Here is a 23,507-nt window from a genome sequence, read left to right as displayed (position 1 = left end):
TTGTCCATGAAATAAACTGTATTGTCAAAGCACATTGCTGACAGACATCATCAACATGTTGGTTAAAAAGATGACAAAATGAGAAAATATGCGCTACATAGCGGATAAAGATGTGACACAATAAAAGGCATCACTTACAGAAGATGGTAACTAAAAACAGATGTCCAACCATGCATCTAAATGATACCATTGTGCGTATTCCCATGATATGAAGTCTGGTCTGACTGCATGTCAGACCAGGTCTGACCATGTATAATGTCTGTAGCCTATAAGTAATCGTTTAAAAAACACATCAGGAAGTGTAGCTGATCGCCCACACAGAACTATAATTGTGGTCTATATGTAGTCTAGGCAGGACAAGCTTAGCTCAATGTACTCAAGTATTGTATTTAGGTACACATTTTTCACTTTACTGGAGTATTTCCAATTTTCAATACTTTCACTTCTACTACTATATCTGATCTCAGAGACAAATGTACTTTTACTCTTCTAAAAGTATTAGTTATACATTTACTTGTAGTTACTTTGTAGATTTTGATTATTATTCCAAAACATAATATTAACCACTTTCAGTCCTATTTACTTTGTCTATTTTAAATTATTTTTATACATTTTGACAAATTGTGAAATGGGAAATTCTGCATAATGAGTACTTTTTTTTAAATTTTGATGCCAATACTTTTGTACTTTTACTCAAGTACATTTTCAATACAGGACTTTTACTTGTAACAGAGTAGGCTATTTCTACATTGTGGTATCGATACTTTTACTTAAGTAAAATGTGATCACTGGTTAGGCTATTTTCCATAACTTTAAAATAACTTTATTGAAACGTTTAACTTTCCAATTTACGATTTTGGTCTATCTGCGTGACCCACAGCATAAGCTACTCTCAGTGGTATAAAGTAACTAAGTACATTTACTCAAGTACTGTACTTAAGTTTTTTTAGGTACTTTTACTTTACTGGAGTATTTCCAATTTTCAATACTTTTACTACTCCACTACATCAAATATTGTACTTTTTACTCCACTACAATTATTTGAAAACTTTAGTTACTAGTTACTTACTTTGAAGCCCTAAATACATTTTGGCCATTTCAAAATAGCCAATCTACAAGATCACAATAGGTCCCATCGTGACGCATTGTGAGCTTGTAGAACTGTGAGTTTGTAGATCTGCTATCATCAAATTTGGGCATTTTCTTTTGCTATGATACAAACAAAATGTAAAAGATAAAATTGAATTTGCGCTGCACTTTTGGTAAGCAGTGTGTGTAATGGCAGAAACCTGCTGCAGTAAAACGACACAATGCTGTGATATTTTTTATTTTTTTCAAACATTGTAGCTTCATCTTAATGATGATCTGTTTTTCTCTTTGAAACTTCAATATATGGATCATATGAAATACAGATGAGGAAAAAAATATATTGTTGGATTCATTTTATTCTGCCAGCTTCATACAGGCATTGAATGCATGTTGAAAACAAAAGAATACGTTTAAACAATGTTATATTAACTATAAAAGTAGCTATAATTTGTCATATTGACCCATACTCATAAACACTACTTTGGCAAAAGCGGCTGAATAAAAACAAAGACATATTTTCCATCCCAGATTCTTTTTTTTACAATGTTTATAGAAGAGGTGTGAGTGCTCGTGGATGCGCGTGTGTGTGCTTGCGTGTGTGCGTGCGTGCATGCATGTGTGTGTGAAGGGGACAGCAGCAATTATCACAATAATGCAATTTTAAAGAATCATAAAACGGCAGGAAATCATACTTTATGCTACAATGAAAATGAAATACTAATGAGCCACTGATACCACAAGATATGAACTGAAAAATACACAGGAATGTGAAATGTACATGAGTGAAACAGAGAAGAAATGTTAAAGGAAATTACAGGGGTGTCAGTAGTGGGCTAAGACATAGAAAATGAATAAGAAAGAGAATTTTTCATCAGAACCACTTCAGAATCACCTTCCTAAAAAGATCAGACTTGCAAAAAAAACTCCAACAAATCATCCAAATTATTAAGAAAATAAAAAGTAATAATTCACCTTAAAATGTAAAATGTTGTTTTAAAACTGGTCGTTCATTACTAGTTTTTCCTTTAGCATTCTTGTGGTTAAGGCCATTGCTATGTGTTTTGGTATTTGTAATCAACTTCCTGTTCATGTAAAGCATTTTGTATTGTGTTTTGAAAATACTATATAAATAAACTAGTTTATTATTACTGTTATCATTTTTTGTATTTATTAATGAAGTAGTAAGTAAAGCATTAAAGGAGTGAAAAGTGTCTACCAATATGCAAGAGAAACAAAGCTGTGATTTCAATGTGGCTGGAGAAAGCTGTATTCCGGAATTTTTTGAATTTTTTGAATTTTCGGCATACACTCATCCATGGTGCTGTACATGTGGTATACATCAGACTAGAAAAGGACAGAGAGATACACTGTGATAGGAGCTATTTCATATAAATGGAACATTTGTGAAGAAGGCCGATGCACACCTAAAAGGTTGGTGACAGGTGCGTAAGTAAAAAAATGCATATATTCAGAAGGGGGCTATCTGATGGTGATATCAAAGAAAAGGACCCCCACACTGTCAGGAACTTGCAAAAAAATGAAGCTCTTTATTCAACGTTTCGGTCGTTAGACCTGATGAAGGTCTAACGACCGAAACGTTGAAGAAAGAGCTAATTTTTGCATGCCATGCCTCATGTTGTACTTACATCCTCTTTTTGAGACTCCTGTTGATCAACCCCCACAGCATCTGACAATCAAGAGAGATGCAACCATTAAGAATATGATATTAGTTCATTTCTTGGACAATGTGTACACATTAACTGATGAAAACAAGGCAGGTTATTATGTAAATAATAACAAATGTATAAACACAGCATGACCCATTTTAAACCAGGTTTAAACTTATAATAATGCCTGATCTACCCATGATGATCTATTGTATGTACTGTATGAGTTATTCACAAGCACAAATTTCGTAGTGTCCAATATTGGAAGTACAGGAGAAAAGAAGCACTGTTGGGCACCGGACGTATAGAGATTTTGTGCATTTATTGTCAAAAGATGGTCTAACACAGCTCTGCTCTCCTGCTCATGAGGTAATATTCAGTAACAGTGGCTACATAGATACTGTAACATTCAGTAACAGTGGCTACAAGCCTATAAAATTCAGTATAACATTCAGTAACAGGGTCTACATAACATTCAGTAACAGCTCTACATAACATTCAATAACAGTGGTTGCTATACAACAGGTGTAATCAATCACATTGTTCTTTGCCTGGTGTGTTGTAAAAATGCTAAATAATTAAACAGTTAAAAGAAACTACAACAAATAGAAAATGTAACCTGGTCACCAAAACTGCACCTGTGAACCCAATAGCACTTTCAAGTAAATGGATCAAGTAACTTGAACAACAAACCAGTGAGAGGATCCTTCCCAGGTGCAGAACTGATCACACTGTGGACTCCAGCATTCTCATTGGTCACCTTGAGAGAGGTACTTGCATCCTCTTTTTGAGACTCCTGTTGATCAACCCCCACAGCATCTGACATTCAAGAGAGATGCAACCAAGATTACTAGAGGTTTGGGCCGCTTCGCGGCCCTCACATCTAGATGTCTCCCCCTCGCCTCACCTCTCCCCCACCCCCTCCCCCCTCCTCTCCTCTCCCCCTCTCCTCTCTCCCTCCCCTCACCCCTCCCCTCTCCCCCCCTCTCCCCTCATCTCCTCTCCTCCCCCTCCTCACCTCCTCTCCTCTCCTCACCCCCTCCTCTCCTCTCCTCCCCTCCCCCTTCTCTCCTCTCCCCCTCCCCTCTCCCCCTCCTCCCCCCTCTTCTCTTCTCCTCTCCTCCCCTCCTCTCTCCCCCTCCCCCTTCTCTCCTCTCCTCTCCCCTCCTCTCTCCCCCTTCCCCCCTCTCCCCTCCTCTCCTCTCCTCTCCTCTCCTCTCCTCTCCTCTCCTCTCCTCTCCTCTCCTCTCCTCTCCTCTCCTCCCCCATCTCCCCCTCTCCTCTACTCTTCCCCTCACCCCTCCCCTCTCCCCCCTCCTCTCCTCAGCAATTTAACAGTTAAAAGAAACAACAACAAATAGAACATTACTTATAGACAAATGTAACCTGGTCACCAAAACTGCACCCAATAGCACTTTCAAGTAAATGGATCAAGTAACTTAAACAACAAACCAGTGAGAAGATCATTCCCAGGTTCAGAATTGATCACGCGGTGGACTCCAGCATTCTCATTGGTCACCTTGAGAGATAGAAGAGAGAGAGAAAGAGGGTATCCAAGATGAGAAAAATCATTTTGAATGTTTCGGCATTTGTTAAAGGTTGAGTCACATTCTGAGTCACATCTTCACATATTTAATATTAGTTTATACTACACCCAATAAGGAATGCCATTCATATGTTCCAGCATTTATTTCTACCTGAATTATATGATAGTAGATGTAAACTTACCCGTCTTCCGCTGTTCCAATAGAGAACTGAAATTAAAACACACAAAAACCACAGTTTTATATGCTGTGACTGTTAAAGAGATGTTGGTGTATTTGAGCTGGTATGCTATTGGTATTATGTTGGTGCAAACCAGAACTGTGAAATATGCATTTAATTAAGAAAGGTTTTTTTTTTTTTTAAATCCATCATTAACAGCTAGCAATACTCACTTTCACTGTTCCTCCTTTGGTTACAGACAGCAGCAAACCCCAGCAAGATCGCACCCACAAGTACTCCACAACCTAGCACAACTGCAGCTAACTTCCACCATTGCTTCCCTGTTTGCAGAAAGCAAAAAAAAAAGGTAAAGCAAATTGTATTTATAAATCACATTTCATACAAAGTATAATCAAAGAAAAAAGGTGTATGTATATACTCATATATATATATATATATATATATATATATATATATATATATATAGACATAATAATAACCATACAAACCCGACATACTCTGACAAACCCTGACACGCTGAACTATGACGACATATTGGTGCGACGTACAGTAGGTGTGAGGGCTGCATACTGGCCCGAACCTCTAGTTCTCTATAATTGACTTCCAATGTCATGTGACAATGAGTGCCCCATTCTAGTTTTCATATATGTTTTTCTTTTCTTTTCTTTTTTTAACAATCATGAACAAAATCTATGAACAAAAATCCTGCACACTGCTCTTGCTCAGGGACAATTTTATTTAAGCATTGACATTGACGTTTCTGGTCCCCTTTTGTCCAGAGAGACCGAAACATCATGTCAATGTTTGAATAAAATGTATCCCTGCACTGTCCCTGTAAAAAAAAAAAAAAAAGTTAATTAAAGTAAAGTAACGTTAAGTTAACGTTAACGTTAAGTAATTTAATTGGGGGGGTCTATATATGGTTTAATTTGTTTCCTTTGTAAAAAAAAAAGTAAATTGGCCTTTAAATACCTTTGAGTCTCTAATAGTGATTAAGGGCTATACAAATAAATACAAATAAAAAGTCATTAAAAAAACAATACTAAAAGAAAATATTTGTCTACCATCTCATATCTGTCCTTCAGCTTCCCTAAAAATGTTCTGCTAGTATTGTTAGGATTTTTCATTTAAAACGAAACAGTAAAGCTAGTTGCGAAACTGCTCTGTGGCACAGCACTGGAAGGAAGTCCTGTGCTCTGACCTCTCTGAGGAAATGCATGTGTGTATGTTTGAAAATTGATATTTGAGTTAATAGATACCTGTAGTCAAAGGGGCAGGGGTAGATGTACCATCACTGAATGTACTCGTATATAAACCTGGTGAAAGAAGTACACAGAACAGAAGTTAAAAAAATAAAAAAGCACGTGTTCCAAACAATTTGTGAAATGTAAGTGTCAAGTTAATTACAATTACATTGGGTAACATGGCCAATAAAAACCCATTAATACTGCCTGGTGGCACAGCCAGTTACTACACTGACTACAGTATATGCTCCTTGTGAGTCAGGAGGAGGACTCAAGTTTGAATCCAACTCCCATCATGTCTCCCCTCTCTCTCTGCCCTCAGTCTCCTGTCTTCTGTCCCTCTACAATCGCCTATCTAATTAAAGGAGAATTCCGGACATTTTAAGTGTTATCTTAGATGTCTCGTTACTCACCTACCGACGTAAAAAGTGGCGTTCTTTTTTTCCAGAGATTCCCCTGTCGTCATTTTTTAAATGACGACAGGGGATTTAACACTGGATGCTTGTTTCTTTCCAGAACCTGGCAACTCGGTGTTGCCAGGTTGAGAAACAAGCAACCAGTGTTAAATCGTTCGCCATTAACGGTAGCCTCTCAGGAACTTTCAGCGCATGTTTGACTATCATGAGACTCTACAATGACTAGTAGTAGAGAAAAAAATAACTTTGCATCGGTTATAATAGACGAATTTCCCTAACCCACGCGCTCCCATTATGACAACGGAGGGGGTTTAAAAAATGACGACAGGGGAATCTCTGGAAAAAAAGAACGCCACTTTTTACGTCGGTAGGTGAGTAACGAGACATCAAAGATAACACTTAAAATGTCCGGAATTCTCCTTTAAAGCATGCAACAACTAAAAAAATCTATCTCTAAAAAATATATATATATATATATATATATATATATATATATATATATATATATATATATGAATACAGATAATATGGAGTGTTGGAAATGACAAAATGTAGCGCTGCACGTACTACTAGTGTAGGTGTGTGGATATTGAATACATAACATTGAAAAACATTGGAAAAACTACGTATTTAAACCATATTAAACCACACACACATCATCATCATGAACACAAACACACACCCACACATCAGGGATACAGAGAGATACAGATATCTCTAAATTTGGGCATAAAAGTAAAGCTAGTTGCGAAACTGCTCTGTGGCACAACACTGGAAGGAAGTCCTGTGCTCTGACCTCACTGAGGAAATGCATGTGTGTATGTTTGAAAATTGATATTTGAAACAGATTAATTACAATTACATTGTGTAACATGGCCAATAAAAATCCCTTAATACTGCCTGGTGGCACAGCCAGTTACTACAGTGACTACAGTGACTACAGTATGCTCCTTGTGAGTCGGGAGGAGGACCCAAGTTTGAATCCAACTTCCATCATGTCTCTCCTCTCTCTCTGCCCTCTGGCTCCAGTCTTATGTCCCTCTACACTCGCCTATCTAATTAAAGCATTCAACAACAAATATATATATATATATGAATACAGATAATATGGAGTGTTGGAAATGAAAAAATGTAGCGCTGCACATACTACTAGTGTAGGTGTGTGGATAAATACATAACATTGAAAAACATTGAAAAACTACATATTCAAACAAGTTAAGTTAATAGATACCTGTAGGGGCAGGGGTTCCTGCACCATCACTGAATGTATTCATATTTAAACCTGGTGAAAGAAGTACACAGAACAGAAGTTAAAATAATGATAAAAACACGTGTTCCAAACAATTTGTGCAATGTAAGTGTCAAGTTACTTGTCATCTCTGATGATGACGTAATGATGTCCTTTGTCAAAGGGGCAGAGGTAGGACTAGCTGCATCACTAGTTCTATCCAAATCAAAACCTGGTGACAAACATACAGACATTACAGTCAAAAATAATTTAAAAATAATACATATACAAATAATTTGTGATAAATTCTGATAAGTAAGTGTTAAAGTGTTAAAGTAAGTGTTACAGCCAGTGTTAAAAGCCCTGTGCTCTGACCTCTCTGAGGAAATGCATGTGTGTATATTTGAAAATTGATATTTGAAAAGATTAATTACAATTACATTGTGTTACATGGCCAATAAAAATCCCTTAATACTGCCTGGTGGTGCAGCCAGTTACTACACTGACTACAGTATATGCCCCTTGTGAGTGGTGAGGACCCCTAATTAAAGCATGCAACAACCAAAAAATCTATCTTAAAAATATATATGAATACAGATAATATGGAGTGTTGGAAATTAAAGTGGCGCTAAACAAGACAAAGAAAATGTAGCGCTGCACGTACTACTAGTGTAGGTATGTGGATATAAATACAAACGATACAAATAAAAACATTAAGTTAATAGATACCTGTAGTCAAAGGGGCAGGGGTAGCTGTACCATCACTGAATGTACTCATATTTAAACCTGGTGAAAGAAGTACACAGAACAGAAGTTAATATAGCACATGTAAAAAAGCTGCATCACTAGTTCTATCCAAATCAAAACCTGGGGACAAATATAGGCCTACAGACATTACAGTAAAAAAAATATATTTAAACAACACATGTACAAATAATTTGTGATAAATTCTGATAAGTAAGTGTTGAAGTGTTAAAATAAGTGTTAAGCCAGTGTTAAATCCATACATGAATAAATACATTGAAGTTACACTCGCGATTAAAAAACAGTATTTAATAACGTTTAGAGAAGTTTGTCAATGCACACATTTATGTGGTTATTATGGAAATATACCAGTCAAAGATTATTTAAAAAAAAAATGTTTAATTGAAAATGTTACACAGTATGAATGACTTTAACACCACACACTGCACTGTCTTTTAATGCTGAACAAATCTATCCCATGCTACCACTGGTGTACAGTAGCTAACCCTGCTAATGTGTTATTTTGTCATCTGAAGCTGAATGCACAGTGACAGAAGCATACAGTATGAATGTAAAACACTCATTTGTACAGTGATAGAGACACTGTTACTGTGTGGCGATGGACGCTTTATCCCGTCTTGCTCCACAGTGTAATGACATTGCACTTTAACTTCAGCAGGGGAACTTTTATGTGCCCACAACAGAAGCTGTGTCCCTGTCACTTTGTACAGACAAGAGGGGCTTTCGACAGGGCTTGAAGTCTCACTAAAGAAAAAACACTCTGAAGCAGATGCTGGCCTCTGACAGTTCAGTGTAACTGAGTCTGTGTCTGAAATCACTGAATTAATCACTTCCAGAAAAGGACGACTAAGGCCTGAAAATGTAGAATTAAACATACACTATAATATTAGTTCAAATATATTTTAATTGAAAGATACATGAAAGAAAGCAGAAAAAAAATACTAATGCTGTGTGTGTGTGTGTGTGTGTGTGTGTGTGTGTGTGTGTGTGTGTCTGTGTGTGTGTGTCTGTCTGTGTGTGCGTGCGTGCGTGCGTGCGTGCGTGCGTGCGTGCGTGCGTGCGTGCGTGCAACACTCTAGCATGCCGAACTAGAGAGAGATAAAATAAATCACCAATCCAATACATGTGCAGACTCTTAAATGATAGTGGATTTTAGATTTGTGTTTATGTTATTAGATATTTAAATAGGCAATTGCATTTTTTTTATTTTAAGTTTTACATTGTAATCAGCAAAATAATTCAGTGTTTTTAATGGCACCTGTCTTTTTAAACATCTGTGGTCATGCTGAAACCTGAATAAACATAATAAACAATAAGACATCAATCAATCAAGCAATTAAATATACTAATAATGTTGATAATACCTAAACAGCCTATCTCTTATAACATTTAGTTACATGCAGTTACCCTTTCTCACCTCCCTGAAATATAACTACAAATAAGAGCATACAGTATGAATGTAAAAGACTCACTTTCTACAGTGATAGAGACACTGTCACTGTGTGGCGATGGACGATGTATCCCGCCTTGCAGCACAGTGTAAAAACATTGCACTTTAACCTCTGCAGGGGAACGTTTATGTGCCCACAACAGAAGCTGTGTCCCTGTCACTTTGTACAGATGAGAGGTGCTTCTGACAGTGCTTGTGCTCTCACTGTAGAAACAAAACTCTGAAGCAGATTCTGGCCTCTGAGTCACACAGTTCAGTGTAACTGAGTCTGTGTCTGAAATCACAAACACACTCACTTCCAGAAAAGGCTTACTAAGACCTGAAAATGTAGAATTAAACATAATATTAGTTAAAATATATTTGCATATCGTTATATGAAAGATACATGAAAGAAAGCAGAGAAGAATGACTAATGCCATGTGTGTGTGTGTGTGTGTATGTGTGTGTGTATGTGTGTGTGTGTGTGTGTGTGTGTGTGTGTGTGGGTGTGTGTGGGTGTGGGTGTGGGTGTGGGTGTGGGTGTGGGTGTGGGTGTGTGTGTGTGTGTGTGTGTGTGTGTGTGTGTGTGTGTGTGTGTGTGTGTGTGTGTGTGTGTGTGTGTGTGTGCGTGCGCGCGCGTGCGTGCGTGCGTGCGTATGCGTGTGCGTGTGCGTGTGCGTGTGTGTGTGTGTGTGTGTGTCTAATACAGTAATGCTGGCTCTTTGAATAACTTTAAATTAAGAGGAACTGACCTTGCACTTCAATCTCCAGAAAGGAATCTACATGTTGAGAAGCCACATGATGAGGGAAATAATTACGATGCATGAATTAGTAACATATAGCTTCAATTATGCAAAAGTAATTCAACCATCTGCAATCCTGTCCATGAAATAAACTGTATCAGACTATTGTCAAACCACATTGCTGACAGACATCATCAACATGTTAGTTAAAAAGACGACAACAGCGACACAATAAAAGGCATCACTTACAGAAGATGGTAACTAAAAACAGATGTCCAACCATGCATCTAAATGATACCATTGTGCGTATTTCCATGATATGGCGTCTGGTCTGACTGCATGCCAGACCAGGTCTGACAATGTATAATGTCTGTAGCCTTTAAGCAATAGCTTAAAAACCACATCAGGAAGTGTAGCCTATCGCACACACAGAACTATAATTGTGGTCTAGTAGTCTAGGCAGGACAAGCTTAACTCAATGTACTCAAGTATTGTATTTACACATTGTTTTACTTTACTGGAGTATTTCCAATTTTCAATACTTTCACTTCTACCACTATATCTGATCTCAGAGACAAATGTACTTTTACTCCTCTACAATTATTAGTTATACATTTAGTTACTTTGTAGATTTTGATTATTATTACAAAACATAATATTAACCACTTTCAGTCCTATTTACTTAGGCTATTTTCAAAAGATTTTTATACATTTTGACAACTTGTGAAATGGGAAATTCTGTATAATGAGTACTTTAGTACATTTGTATGCCAATACTTTTGTACTTTTACTCAAGTACATTTTCGATACAGGACTTTTACTTGTAACAGAGTAGGCTATTTCATTGTGGTATCGATACTTTTACTTAAGTAAAATGTGAAAATAACTTTATTGAAACATTTAACTTTCCAATTTACGATTTTGGTCTAACTGCATAGACCCACAGCATAGGCTACTCTCAGTGGTGTAAAGTAACTAAGTACATTTACTCAAGTACTGTACTTAAGTACAATTTTGAGGTACTTTTACTTTACTGGAGTATTTCCAATTTTCTACTCCACTACATCAAATATTGTACTTTTTACTCCACTACAATTATTTGAAAACTTTAGTTACTAGTTACTTTGAAGCCCTAAATACATTTCGGCCATTTCAAAATAGCCAATCTACAAGCTCACAATGGGTCGCATCGTGACACATTGTGAGCTTGTAGAACTGTGATCTTGTAGATCTTCTGTTTTCAAAGGATTTGTATACATTTTATACATTTGAAAACTTGTGAAATGGGACATTCTGCATAACGAGTACTTTCTACTTTTGGTAATTTAAGTACATTTTGATAGCAATACTTTTGTGCTTTTACGCAAGTCAATTTTGATTACCGGACTTTTACTTGTAACAGAGTATTTCTAAATTGCAGTATTGATACTTTTACTTAAGTAAAACATGTGAGTACTTATTGCCATCACTGCTAATTGAATAATTGGTAATTGACAATTGCTGTCATCAAGTTTGGGCATTTTCTTTTGCTGTGAGTGAAAAAAATATGATACAAACAAAATTAAAAAGATAAAATTGAATTTGCGCTGCACTTTTGGTAAGCGGTGTGTATAATGGCAGAAACTTGCTGCAGTAAAACGACACAATGCTGTGATATTTTTATTTTTTCAAACATTGTAGCTTCATCTTAATGATGATCTGTTTTTCTCTTTGAAACTTCAATATACTGTATGGATCAAATGAAATACAGATGAGGAAAAATATACATATTGTTGGATTAATTTTATTCTGCCAGCTTCTTTTCATACAGGCATTGAATGCATGTTGAAAACAAAAGAATATGTTTAAACAATGTTATATTAACTAAAAAAGTAGCTATAATTTGTCATATTTACTCTGATACTCATAAACACTACTTTGGCAAAAGCGTCTGAATAAAAACAAAGACATGTTTTCCATCCCAGATTCTTTTTTTTACAATGTTTATAGAAGAGGTGTGGGTGCGCGTGGATGCGCGTGTGTGCTTGCGTGTGCGTGTGCGTGCATGTGTGAAGGGGGCAGCAGCAATTATCACAATAATGCAATTTTAAATAATCATAAAACGGCAGGAAATCATACTTTATGCTACAATGAAAATGAAATACCAATGAGCCACTGATACCACAAGATATGAACTGAAAAATACACATGAATGTGAAATGTACATGAGTGAAACAGAGAAGAAATGTTAAAGGAAATTACAGGGGTGTCAGTAGTGGGCTAACACATAGAAAATGAATAAGAAAGAGAATTTTTCATCAGAACCACTTCAGAATCACCTTCCTAAAAAGATCAAACTTGCAAAAAAACTCAAACAAATCATCCAAATTATGAAGAAAATGTAAACAAATAATTCACCTTAAAATGTAAAATGTTATGGTTGTTTTCAAACTGGTTGTTCATTACTAGTTTTTTCATTTAGCATTCTTGTGGTTAAGGCTGGTTTATGTGTTTTGGTCTTTGTTATCAACTTCCTGTTCATGTAAAGCATTTTGTATTGTGTTTTGAAAATACTATATAAATAAAGTCGTTTATTATTACTGTCAGAATTCTTTGATATATTAATGAACTAGTAAGTAAAGCCTTAAAGGAGCGAAAAGTACCTATATGCAAGAGAAACAAAGCTGTGATTTCAATGTGGTTGGATAAAGCTGTATTCCGGCATGTTCTGAATTTTCGGCATACACTCATCCATGGTGCTGTACATGTGGTATACATCAGACTAGAAAAAGACAGAGAGATACACTGTGATAGGAGCTATTTCAAATCAATGGAACAGAAAGCACTCAGAATGCCATGCCTCATGTTGTACTTACATCCTTGTTTTGAGACTCCTGTTGATCAACCCCCACAGCATCTGACAATCAAGAGAGATGCAACCATTAAGATTATGATATTAGTTCATTTCTTGGACAATGTGTACACATTAACTGATGAAAACACGGCAGGTGGGTATCAGGTTATGTAAATAATATAAAAAATGTATAAACACAGTTTGGCCCATTTTAAACCAGGTTTAAACTTATAATAATGCCTGATCTACCCATGATGATTTACTGTATGTACTACTGTATGAGTTATTCACCAGCACACATTTCTTGTGTCCAATGTTGGAAGTAAAGGTGAAAATGCACTTGTCTTTTAAAGACACTAGACCGGTGACCAACGGATCAAGTAACTTGAACAACAAACCAGTAAGAAGATCATTCCCAGGGGCAGAACTGATCACACTGTGGACTCCAGCATTCTCATTGGTCACCTTGAGATATAGAAGAGAGAGAAAGAGAAAGATGAGAAAGATCCAAGATGAGAAAAATAATTTTGAATGTTTCGGCATGTTTTTTGATAAAGGTTGAGTCACGTTCTGACATATTTATATATTAGTTACTTACCACACCCCAATATGGAATGCCATTCATATGTTCCAGCATTTATTTCTACCTGAATTATATGATAGTAGATGTAAACGTACCCGTCTTCCGCTGTTCCAATACAGAACTGAAATTAAAACACACAAAGCCACAGCTTTATATGCTGTGACTGTTGAAGAGAGGTTGGCGTATTTGAGTTGGTGTCAATTGTTTAGTGATGTTTGTGGTATGCTATTGGTATTACGTTGGTGTGTTATTGTTTGTGAATGTAGATGCAAACCAGAACTGTGATATATGCATTTAATGAAGAAAGTGTTTTTGTATACCATATTAATTGACAGATTTCAGCTTAATGCCCTAAAATCCATCATTAGCAGCTAGCAATACTCACTTTCACTGTTCCTCCTTTGGTTACAGACAGCAGCAAACCCCAGCAAGATCGCACCCACAAGTACTCCACAACCTAGCACAACTGCAGCTAACGTCAACCATTGCTTCCCTGTTCGCAGACAGAAAAAATTAATGAGTGAAGCAAATTGTATTTATAAATCACATTTCATACAAAGTATTATCAAAGAAAAAAGGTGTATGTATATATTCATATATATTCTTATATATTCACAGTAGCCATGCCTCATACCGGTTAGAAACCACGCTGCACTCTGTAAAAGACTATTAAAGTTTGCAACGATAGTGTGGCAAGCTGTAAGCAGCTAATATGTTTTAAATTTATTTTTTTAAACAATCATGAACACAAATCCATGAACAAAAATCCATAAACAAAAATCTATGAACAAAAATCCTGCACACTGCTCTTGCTCAGCAGCATCAATTTTATTTAAGCATTGACATGACGTTTCTGGCCCCCTTTTGTCCAGAGGTCCAGAGAGACCGAAACATCATGTCAATGCTTGAATAACATTTACCCCTGCACTGTCCCTGTAAATAAAAACATTTAGTTAATTAAAGTAAAGTAAAGTAAAGTAAAGTTGTTTATTGAATTGGGGGGTCTATATATAGTGTAATTTGTTTCCTTTGTAAAAAAATAACATTGGCCTATAAATACCTTTGAGTCTCTAATAGTGATTAAGGGCTATACAAATAAATAAAAATAAAAAGTCATTCAAAAACCAATACTAAAAGAAAATATTTGTCTACCATCTCATATCTGTCCTTCAGCTTCCCTAAAAATGTTCTGCTAGTATTGTTAGGATTTCTCATTTAAAACGAAACAGTAAAGCTAGTTGCGAAACTGCTCTGTGGCACAGCACCGGAAGGAAGTCCTGTGCTCTTATCTCTCAGAGGAAATGCATGTGTGTATGTTTGAAAATTTATATTTGAGTTAATAGATACCTGTAGTCAAAGGGGCAGGGGTAGATGTACCATCACTGAATGTACTCGTATATAAACCTGGTGAAAGAAGTACACAGAACAGAAGTTAAAAAAATAAAAAAGCACGTGTTCCAAACAATTTGTGAAATGTAAGTGTCAAGTTAATTACAATTACATTGGGTAACATGGCCAATAAAAGCCCATTAATACTGCCTGGTGGCACAGCCAGTTACTACACTGACTACAGTATATGCTCCTTGTGAGTCAGGAGGAGGACTCAAGTTTGAATCCAACTCCCATCATGTCTCCCCTCTCTCTCTGCCCTCAGTCTCCTGTCTTCTGTCCCTCTACAATCGCCTATCTAATTAAACCATGCAACAACAAGCATTGTTGCATGGTTATATATGTATATATATATATATATATATATATATATATATATATATATATATATATATATATATATATATATATATATATTATATATATATATATATATATATGGAGTGTTGGAAATGACAAAATTTAGTGCTGCATGTACTACTAGTGTAGGTGTGTGGATATTGAATACATAACATTGAAAAACTTTGGAAAAACTACATATCTAAACAAGTTAAGTGAATAGATACCTGTAGGTGCAGGGGTAGCTGTGCCATCGCTGAATGTACTCATATTTAAACCTGGTGAAAGAAGTACACAGAACAGAAGTTAAAATAATCAAAAAGCACATGTTGCAAAAAAGAATCTGAAATGTAAGTGTCAAGTTACTTGTCATCTCTGATGATGATGTAATGATGTCCTTTGTCAAAGGGGCAGAGGTAGGACTAGCTGCATCACTAGTTCTATCCAAATCAAAACCTGGTGACAAACATACAGACATTACAGTCAAAAATAATTTAAAAATAATACATATACAAATAATTTGTGATAAAGTAAGTGTTAAAGTGTTCAAGTAAGTGTTACAGCCAGTGTTAAAAGCCCTGTGCTCTGACCTCTCTGAGGAAATGCATGTGTGTATATTTGAAAATTGATATTTGAAAAGATTAATTACAATTACATTGTGTTACATGGCCAATAAAAATCCCTTAATACTGCCTGGTGGTGCAGCCAGTTACTACACTGACTACAGTATATGCTCCTTGTGAGTGGTGAGGACCCCTAATTAAAGCATGCAACAACCAAAAAATCTATCTTAAAAATATATATGAATACAGATAATATGGAGTGTTGGAAATTAAAGTGGCGCTAAACAAGGCAAAGAAAATGTAGCGCTGCACGTACTACTAGTGTAGGTATGTGGATATAAATACAAACAATACAAATAAAAACATTAAGTTAGCTGTACCATTACTGAATGTACTCATATTTAAACCTGGTGAAAGAAGTACACAGAACAGAAGTTAAAATAATAATAAAAACACGTGTTCCAAACAATTTGTGAAATGTAAGTGTCAAGTTACTTGTCATCTCTGATGATGATGTAATGATGTCCATTGTCAAAGGGGCAGAGGTAGGACTAGCTGCATCACTAGTTCTATTCAAATCAAAACCTGGTGACAAACATACAGACAAAACTTATTTCAAAATAACACTACAAATAATAATAAAGTAAGCATTAAAGTGTTCATAAAGTGCAAGTGTTAAAGCCATACATGAATAAATACATTGCAGTTACACTCGCGACTAAAAATTGTATTTAATAATGTTTAGAGAAGTTTGTCAAAAACACATTTATGTGATTATTATGGAAATATGCCAGTCAAAGATTATAAGAAAAGAAAAGCTTTGTTTAATTGAAAACGTTACACAGTATGGCTTTCACACCACACACTGCACTGACTTTTAATGCTGAACAAATCTATCCCATACTACCACTGTGACTACTGGTGTACAGTAGCTAACCCTGCTAATGTGTTTTAAGCTACCAGTTATTTTGTCATCTGAAGCTGAATGCACAGAAGTCACATCAACAGTGTGACCTGTTGAAATAATGCGAAGATAATGCAAAACAGTAAAAAAGAGCAGATAAAATAAGCATTCTAAACAAGTTTATAAATATAAAAAGCAAATAGTAAACATGTCGCCCCCCACAAGTGATATAGCCCCCTCTCATTTCGGCAAAACATTTCGACAACAATTCATTCATTATCAGGGTTAACAGACTCCTCTCTAAAGCATTATTGTGCATGCAGCCTCTCTCACACAGCTGATAACACATACAGTAACAGTGAAACAGTAAGATTTCTTGTCACAGCTTGCTTAAGTAGATGGAAAATGGCCTAAAAACCCGAATCGAGTGGCTTAAATGTATACAGGGCTGCACACAAAAATACTGGACCCCTAAAAGGTCCAGTGAATGGACCTGAGTGAAAGCCCAAATCTGTTTTACTCATATCAAGGCATGTGCATGCTCTCTCCTACATGAACCTACGTGAACACACATGTATACAGAGATAGGTGGTCTCTCTCTCTCTCACACACACACACACACACACACACACACACACACACACACACACACACACACACACACACACACACACACACACACACACACACACACACACACACACACAAACTCTTAGACACACTATACACCGTTCACATTCACACTCAATGGCAGTTGAAGCATTGGTCTGAAGCAGGGGTTCTCAAAGTGGGCTCCAGTGGGGCATTACAGTAGATGGAAGAACGCATTCACAGAGACGATTTCATAGTCGTCACCCCCCCTCCACTTTCATGATGGGTGACAAAAATATACTTGACTTTAAATGCATGGCCTACCTGTGGTCAGAGGTGATGTTGTAGAATGTAGTGCCCGAATTATAGCCAACTCTCCTTCCAGAATATCTAAAAGAATATTCATGGATTTATAACCCACACAGAAATGGCCAATGACAAACCAGTCATTGATGAAAGTGAACAATATTAGTCTATTTCCTCAGATACTACTCTGCAATGTCAAACATTCAGTGGTAGTGCTCAGTAAATATTGAATGGGAGACTTCACATCTCGTTCCATTTGTCAACTTTGCAATAAAAGTACCTTGCGTATCATGTGAAACCTGTGAATTGCCTGACTTACCAGTTAAGTTATATCCATCACTACGTTGTGGAGACAAAGCGCTTCCCAGCCTATAATCACAGCTACCCTCCTTAAACTGCACAGATTCTAGATATCTGACCAAGTCGTCGATAGAGACAGCAAAGTTGCACACCCTCCCTGTGGTTACAGAAGACTGTTGCTTCAAGATGTACGTCGATAGGATTTGCTGACTCCCAATGTACAGATGACATTTTATGTCTTCATTGTTAGATCCGGGAATCAAACAAGTAAAGTGAACATCATGACTCTGAGTACGCTCAACAGTCATTGATGGTTTCTGATCTGCAACAGATTCATGAAAAATCTTAATGTGCAATAGCCACCATCATAAAAAACAAAAACCTCTAAATATTCAAATTACAATTAAATAACCATTATTTCCATAAAAGTAGTCACAAATGTCTCAGTAAATCACAATTTTTCGTAATTTTGCTACATGAAGTTATTTCCAAATAACATAGGCTATCAACACAAAAAAATCATAACTACTACTACTACTACTAATAATAATAATAATAATAATATTAATAATAATAATAATTCCTCAGGCTACCAGTTATTTTGTCTGAAGCTGAATGCACAGAAGTCACAAGGTCAGAGCTGGAACGAGTTGTAGTACTGAGACCTGTTGAAATAATGCACAGTCAAAGATAATGAAAAACATTAAAAGAGCAGATTAAATAAGCATTCTAAACAGTTTTAAGTTTATCAGTATAACATGCAAATAGTAAAATAATAATGATAACCTAAATGGAAATAATCTCATTTAGCTACAGTACATGCAGTTACCCTTTCTCACCTCCTTGAAATGTAACTACAAATAAGAGCATACAGTATGAATGTAAAGGACTCACTTTGTACAGTGATAGAGACACTGTCACTGTATGACGATGGACGCTTTATCCCGCCTTGTAGCACAGTGTAATGACATTGCACTTTAACCTCTGCAGGGGAACTTTTATGTACCCACAATAGAAGCTGTGTCCCTGTCACGTTGTACTGACAAGAGGGCCTTACGGCAGGGCTTGAAGTCTCACTGATGAAAAAACACTCTGAAGCAGATGCTGGCCTCCGAGTCACACAGTTCAGTGTAACTGAGTCTGAGTCTGTGTCTGAAATCACTGACTCACTCACTTCCAGAAAAGGCTTACTAAGGCCTGAAAATGTAGAATTAAACATACACTATAATATTAGTTAAGTATATATTTGAATATCATTAGATGAAAGATACATGAAAGAAAACAGGGAAGAATGACTAATGCCACATATGCCATGTGTGTGTGTGTGTGTGTGTGTGTGTGTGTGTGTGTGTGTGTGTGTGTGTGTGTGTGTGTGTGTGTGTGTGTGTGTGTGTGTGTGTGTGTGGGTCCAATACAGTAATGCTGGCTCTTTGAATAACTTTAAATTAAGAGGAACTGACCTTGCACTTCGATCTCCTGAAAGGAATCTACATTTTGAGAAGCCACATGATGAGGGAAATAATTACGATGCATGAATTAGTAAACTATAGCTTCAATTATGCAAAAATAATTCAACCATCTGCAATCCTGTCCATGAAATAAACTGTATCAGGCTATTGTCAAACCACATTGCTGACAGACATCATCAACATGTTAGTTAAAAAGATGCCAAAAAGAGAAAAGATGCGCTACATAGCAGATAAAGATGTGACACAATAAAAAGGCATCACTTACAGAAGATGGTAACTAAAAACAGATGTCCAACCATGCATCTAAATGATACCATTGTGCGTATTCCCATGATATGGCGTCTGGTCTGACTGCATGCCAGACCAGCTTTGACAATGTATAATGTAGCCTATAAGCAATAGCTTAAAAACCACATCAGGAAGTGTAGCCTATCGCCCACACAGAACAAACCAATTTTCCATACTTTTACTTAAACTACTATATCTGATCTCAGAGACAAATGTACTTTTACTCCTCTACAATTATTAGTTATACATTTAGTTACTTTGTATATTTTGATTATTAACCACTTTCAGCCCTATTTACTTTGTCTATTTTCAAATTATTCTTATAAATTTTGACAACTTGTGAAATGGGAAATTCTGTATAATGAGTACTTTAGTATATTTTGATGCCAATACTTTTGTACTTTTACTTTTACTCAAGTACATTTTCAACACAGGACTTTTACTTGTAACAGAGTAGGCTATTTCTACATTGTGGTATCAATACTTTTACTTAAGTAAAATGTGATCACTGGTTAAGTTATTTTCCACAACTTTAAAATAACTTTATTGAAACGTTTAACTTTCCAATTTACGATTTGGGTACATTTACTCAAGTACTGTACCTAAGTAAAATTTTGAGGTACTTTTACTTTACTTGAGTATTTCCAATGTTCAATAGGCCTACTTTTACTTCTCCACAACATCTCAGAGGCAAATATTGTACTTTTTAGTCCACTACAATTTGAAAACATTACCCACTTCAGCCTATAATATTTCAAAAATAGCCAATCTACAAGCTCACAATGCCTTGTGATGATCTTTATACATTTAATACATTTGAAAACTTGTGAAATGGGACATTCTGCATAATGAGTACTTTCTGCTTTTGGTACTTTAATATGGAGATACATTTAAATAACAATACTTTTGTACTTTTACTCAAGTAAATTTTGATTACAGGACTTGTACTTGTAACAGAGTATTTCTACATTGCAGATACTTTTACTAAAGAAAACATGTGAGTACTTACTTCCACCACTGCTAATTGAATAATTGGTTGCACCTGAGGGAAGTAAAGTAGGACTGCCTTTACCAGACTGTCTGGTGCATAAAATGACAAATCAGGCTGTGGGCAGTTGGTAAGGGCAACTGATAATTGGTGGGCTACCCGTAGCGCGCTTTTAATCATTTTTAACTCAATTTTGTTATTTTGACAAAGTGACAATGCCTCGAAAAGTAGTCCTCGATGTCCCACCGTCCCCTGACTTCTCCGGCTCTGACAATGAGGAAGGTGAAGTGACAGCCGACAAAACAGGTGTTTAAGAGGGTTTTAACCACAATAACTATTCTAACTTATTGATAAGTTGAGAACTAAGCCCAATTGATTTCTCCCTCTCCAATAGAGTCGGCAGGTGCTGCTGCTGTCAGTGCTGCGTCGTCAGGTTTGTATGGGCTACAAGTCTTTTAATCCAAAGTCGGCCAGCTATTATCCTGACGGTCGTCTGTCACGATGAACTTACACTTGGTGTTTGCACTTTCTCCATTTACGGCCGGTACACCTACATAAATGTTCAGATTTCAAATATAAAGTGCTCACCACATGGCCACGGATGTTGCAATTCTGTCCGGGCCTACAGAAGTACCCGTATCCTCCATATTGTTCAATAATAAGCATTTTAATCCGATTGGTGGCCATTTTGCCAGAGTTATAATGTACCAGATTGCAATACACTTCCCAACCGATAGGGTCGTGTAGTTTAAAACATTTGGCGAAAATGGCCACCGATCGGATTAAAATGCTTTTTATTAAACAATACGGAAGCTACGGGTACTTCTGAGGGCCGTACATAATTATAACATCCGTGGCCATGAGGTAAGCACTTTATATTTGAAATCTGAACGTTTATGTAGATGTACGGGTTGTAAATGGAGACAGTGCAAACACTATGTTGAAGTTCATCCATGACTACATGTCATGTATCAGGACTAGCCAAACGTTGAAAACGCCAGAAGCAGTGTTGCCATGTCTGCTTATTATAAGTGACTTTGGCCTTGTTTTTCTGTAAAGTTGCCTGTAAAATATTGGTGGTGTTTTTTTGTTATTTGGGCTTGCTTCTAGCCCTGAAACATGACCGTAACAGACGAGGTCATGTGAACCATGGCTAGGCTTGCTTCCAAATTGATTAATTAAAACCAGTGGTTCTCAAACATTTTCATGTCAAGGACCCCCAAATTAATATGTATTTGTCCACGGATCCCCCCCCCCTGAAATTGTTTTGTGCCATGGACCCCCGCTGTACCAGATTTTAGTTCTTAAAATGTTTCCAAAAGCTCACGTCACGTTGTGAGCTTGTAGATCGGCTATTTTCAAATGGCTGTGTATATAGGTTTAAAGTGCTCATGTGGCTTAGTTGCTTCTTTTGGGCTTGTCTTTATAGACCTGGTTGCTTGTTTGTTTCTGGCCAGTGTTGAATCTGACAACACAGGCCAGAAGCATCAATTTGCATTGTTATTACATTGATTTCTCTCGGCAGGTGGCGCTGTTGTATCATCGCGCAAAGTTGCTACTCATCCGTCCACTGTGGTGATGATAAAGGAAGCGCTCAAAAGTCTTGACACGAGGCAAGGCGTCTCCTCCATTGCTATTACGAGTTTCATCAAACGGACCTATCCCTCTGTGGATCCGGTCAGGATGAAGTACTTTATCCGTAGAGCCCTGACTAAAGGACTCGAGAATGGGTTGTACGTGAGGCCTCCCAAATACACAAATGTCAATGGCGCACGTGGAAAATTCCGGGTAATGTCTAGCCTATATATTTTGCACATTTCCCACAATCTGAATGCTCCTAGAGGAGCACTTCATCCAATAGAGGAGCACTTCATCCAATATCAACCTTGTCTTCATAAAATGTGTCCTTGTTCACATTTCTGTCTCAGAGTTGGGTTGTGGACAGTTAAGAAACCGCTACCAGTGATGTCATCGGTAGGCAGGTTTGGTCATTTTGTTGCAAGGATAAAAAATTGATCCCATTTCAGTGTGGTTCTTTAAAGTAAGAGAAAGGCTGTAGTATGGCTTGGAATCCCCATCGATGTCATCGGTAGGCAGGTTTCTGAACCCACTTCTGAGCACCAAGCGAGTAGGCCTACGCAGACATGGTATCTGGTAATGAGCATTATTGAGGACCAATTATACGAAGATAAGGTTGAAAATGGGTGAAGTGATCCTTTAAAAGAATCACCTGTTTACATGGACTTCACTATCACTCCACAGCTTTCACAGAAAATTAGGAAAGAGCCGGAGACAAAAAAGGAGAATAGCGATCCCAATAGTGATCTGCCAAAGGCTGGGAAAAAAAAGCTTAAGGCGGTAGCTGATGAAACCGGTAACCTTTGGTCTATTTTGAAACATGGATCTGTGACAGTGTGGTATTGTTTCTCTTCCCTTTTTGGGTGTTTTCTAATCTAACCAATGTCTTTATCTTTATCAAGATAAAGGTGACAAGAAGAAAAAGACCAAGAAAAAGCTTGCTTCTTCAGAGGTGAAATTTGAGGTGTAAATGTTTATTTTGTGGGTTGATGGGGAAAGCAAAAACTAACGTAATTTTTGTCTTAGGACTCTGAAAAAGCTGGAGGTGCTGCTGCCTCAAAACTGGCCCC

At 36.8% G+C, this 23,507-nt stretch overlaps 2 protein-coding genes across 3 annotated transcripts; both read right to left on the bottom strand.

The window, feature by feature from the left end:
• Positions 1-1,462: 1,462 nt before the first annotated feature.
• Positions 1,463-10,644, bottom strand: LOC308082790 (uncharacterized protein). 2 transcript variants are annotated; one of them, XM_080424804.1, is made up of 13 exons: positions 10,556-10,644; positions 10,316-10,342; positions 9,607-9,858; positions 8,099-8,155; positions 7,512-7,601; positions 7,373-7,423; positions 5,741-5,797; positions 4,694-4,801; positions 4,485-4,510; positions 4,209-4,275; positions 3,450-3,575; positions 2,736-2,776; positions 1,463-2,433 (listed from the first exon to the last, which is right to left on the bottom strand). In XM_080424804.1, the coding sequence occupies exons 1-13, from the start codon at positions 10,620-10,622 to the stop codon at positions 2,335-2,337; spliced, it is 1,068 nt and encodes a 355-aa protein (XP_080280930.1). In that variant the 5' UTR covers positions 10,623-10,644; the 3' UTR covers positions 1,463-2,334. The 2 variants fall into 2 exon arrangements, with proteins under 2 accessions (XP_080280930.1, XP_080280929.1); XM_080424803.1 differs by having other exon boundaries at positions 9,607-9,903; positions 10,556-10,591.
• Positions 10,645-12,953: 2,309 nt separating this feature from the next.
• LOC308082784 (uncharacterized protein) lies at positions 12,954-19,938 on the bottom strand. Its single transcript, XM_080424796.1, has 13 exons — positions 19,849-19,938; positions 19,575-19,601; positions 19,009-19,311; positions 18,708-18,779; positions 18,134-18,436; positions 17,833-17,898; positions 15,817-15,906; positions 15,678-15,728; positions 14,108-14,215; positions 13,818-13,843; positions 13,538-13,604; positions 13,162-13,202; positions 12,954-13,067 (listed from the first exon to the last, which is right to left on the bottom strand). The coding sequence occupies exons 1-13, from the start codon at positions 19,913-19,915 to the stop codon at positions 12,978-12,980; spliced, it is 1,311 nt and encodes a 436-aa protein (XP_080280922.1). The 5' UTR covers positions 19,916-19,938; the 3' UTR covers positions 12,954-12,977.
• Between the last annotated feature and the right edge of the window lie 3,569 nt (positions 19,939-23,507).

Source organism: Gymnoscopelus braueri, assembly GCF_963280865.1.
Source record: "Gymnoscopelus braueri genome assembly, chromosome: 3".
NCBI classification, from domain to species: Eukaryota; Metazoa; Chordata; class Actinopteri; order Myctophiformes; family Myctophidae; genus Gymnoscopelus; species Gymnoscopelus braueri.
The sequence above is the reverse complement of the archived record's forward strand: the minus strand, read 5'-3'. Positions and strand labels throughout refer to the sequence as shown.

Coding starts and splice junctions, on each gene's coding strand:
- LOC308082790 (XM_080424803.1), bottom strand. CDS start 10,589: ATGGTTGGACATCTGTTTTTAGTTACCATCTTCT. Junction 7,424..7,511: donor GTCATCATCAGAGATGACAA/GTAACTTGACAC, acceptor TTCTTTCACCAG/GTTTAAATATGAATACATTC. Junction 5,798..7,372: donor AGGAACCCCTGCCCCTACAG/GTATCTATTAAC, acceptor TTCTTTCACCAG/GTTTATATACGAGTACATTC.
- LOC308082784 (XM_080424796.1), bottom strand. CDS start 19,915: ATGGGAATACGCACAATGGTATCATTTAGATGCATGGTTGGACATCTG. Junction 17,899..18,133: donor TGATGGATATAACTTAACTG/GTAAGTCAGGCA, acceptor ATATTCTTTTAG/ATATTCTGGAAGGAGAGTTG. Junction 13,844..14,107: donor CCAAAGGAGGAACAGTGAAA/GTGAGTATTGCT, acceptor TTTTAATTTCAG/TTCTGTATTGGAACAGCGGA.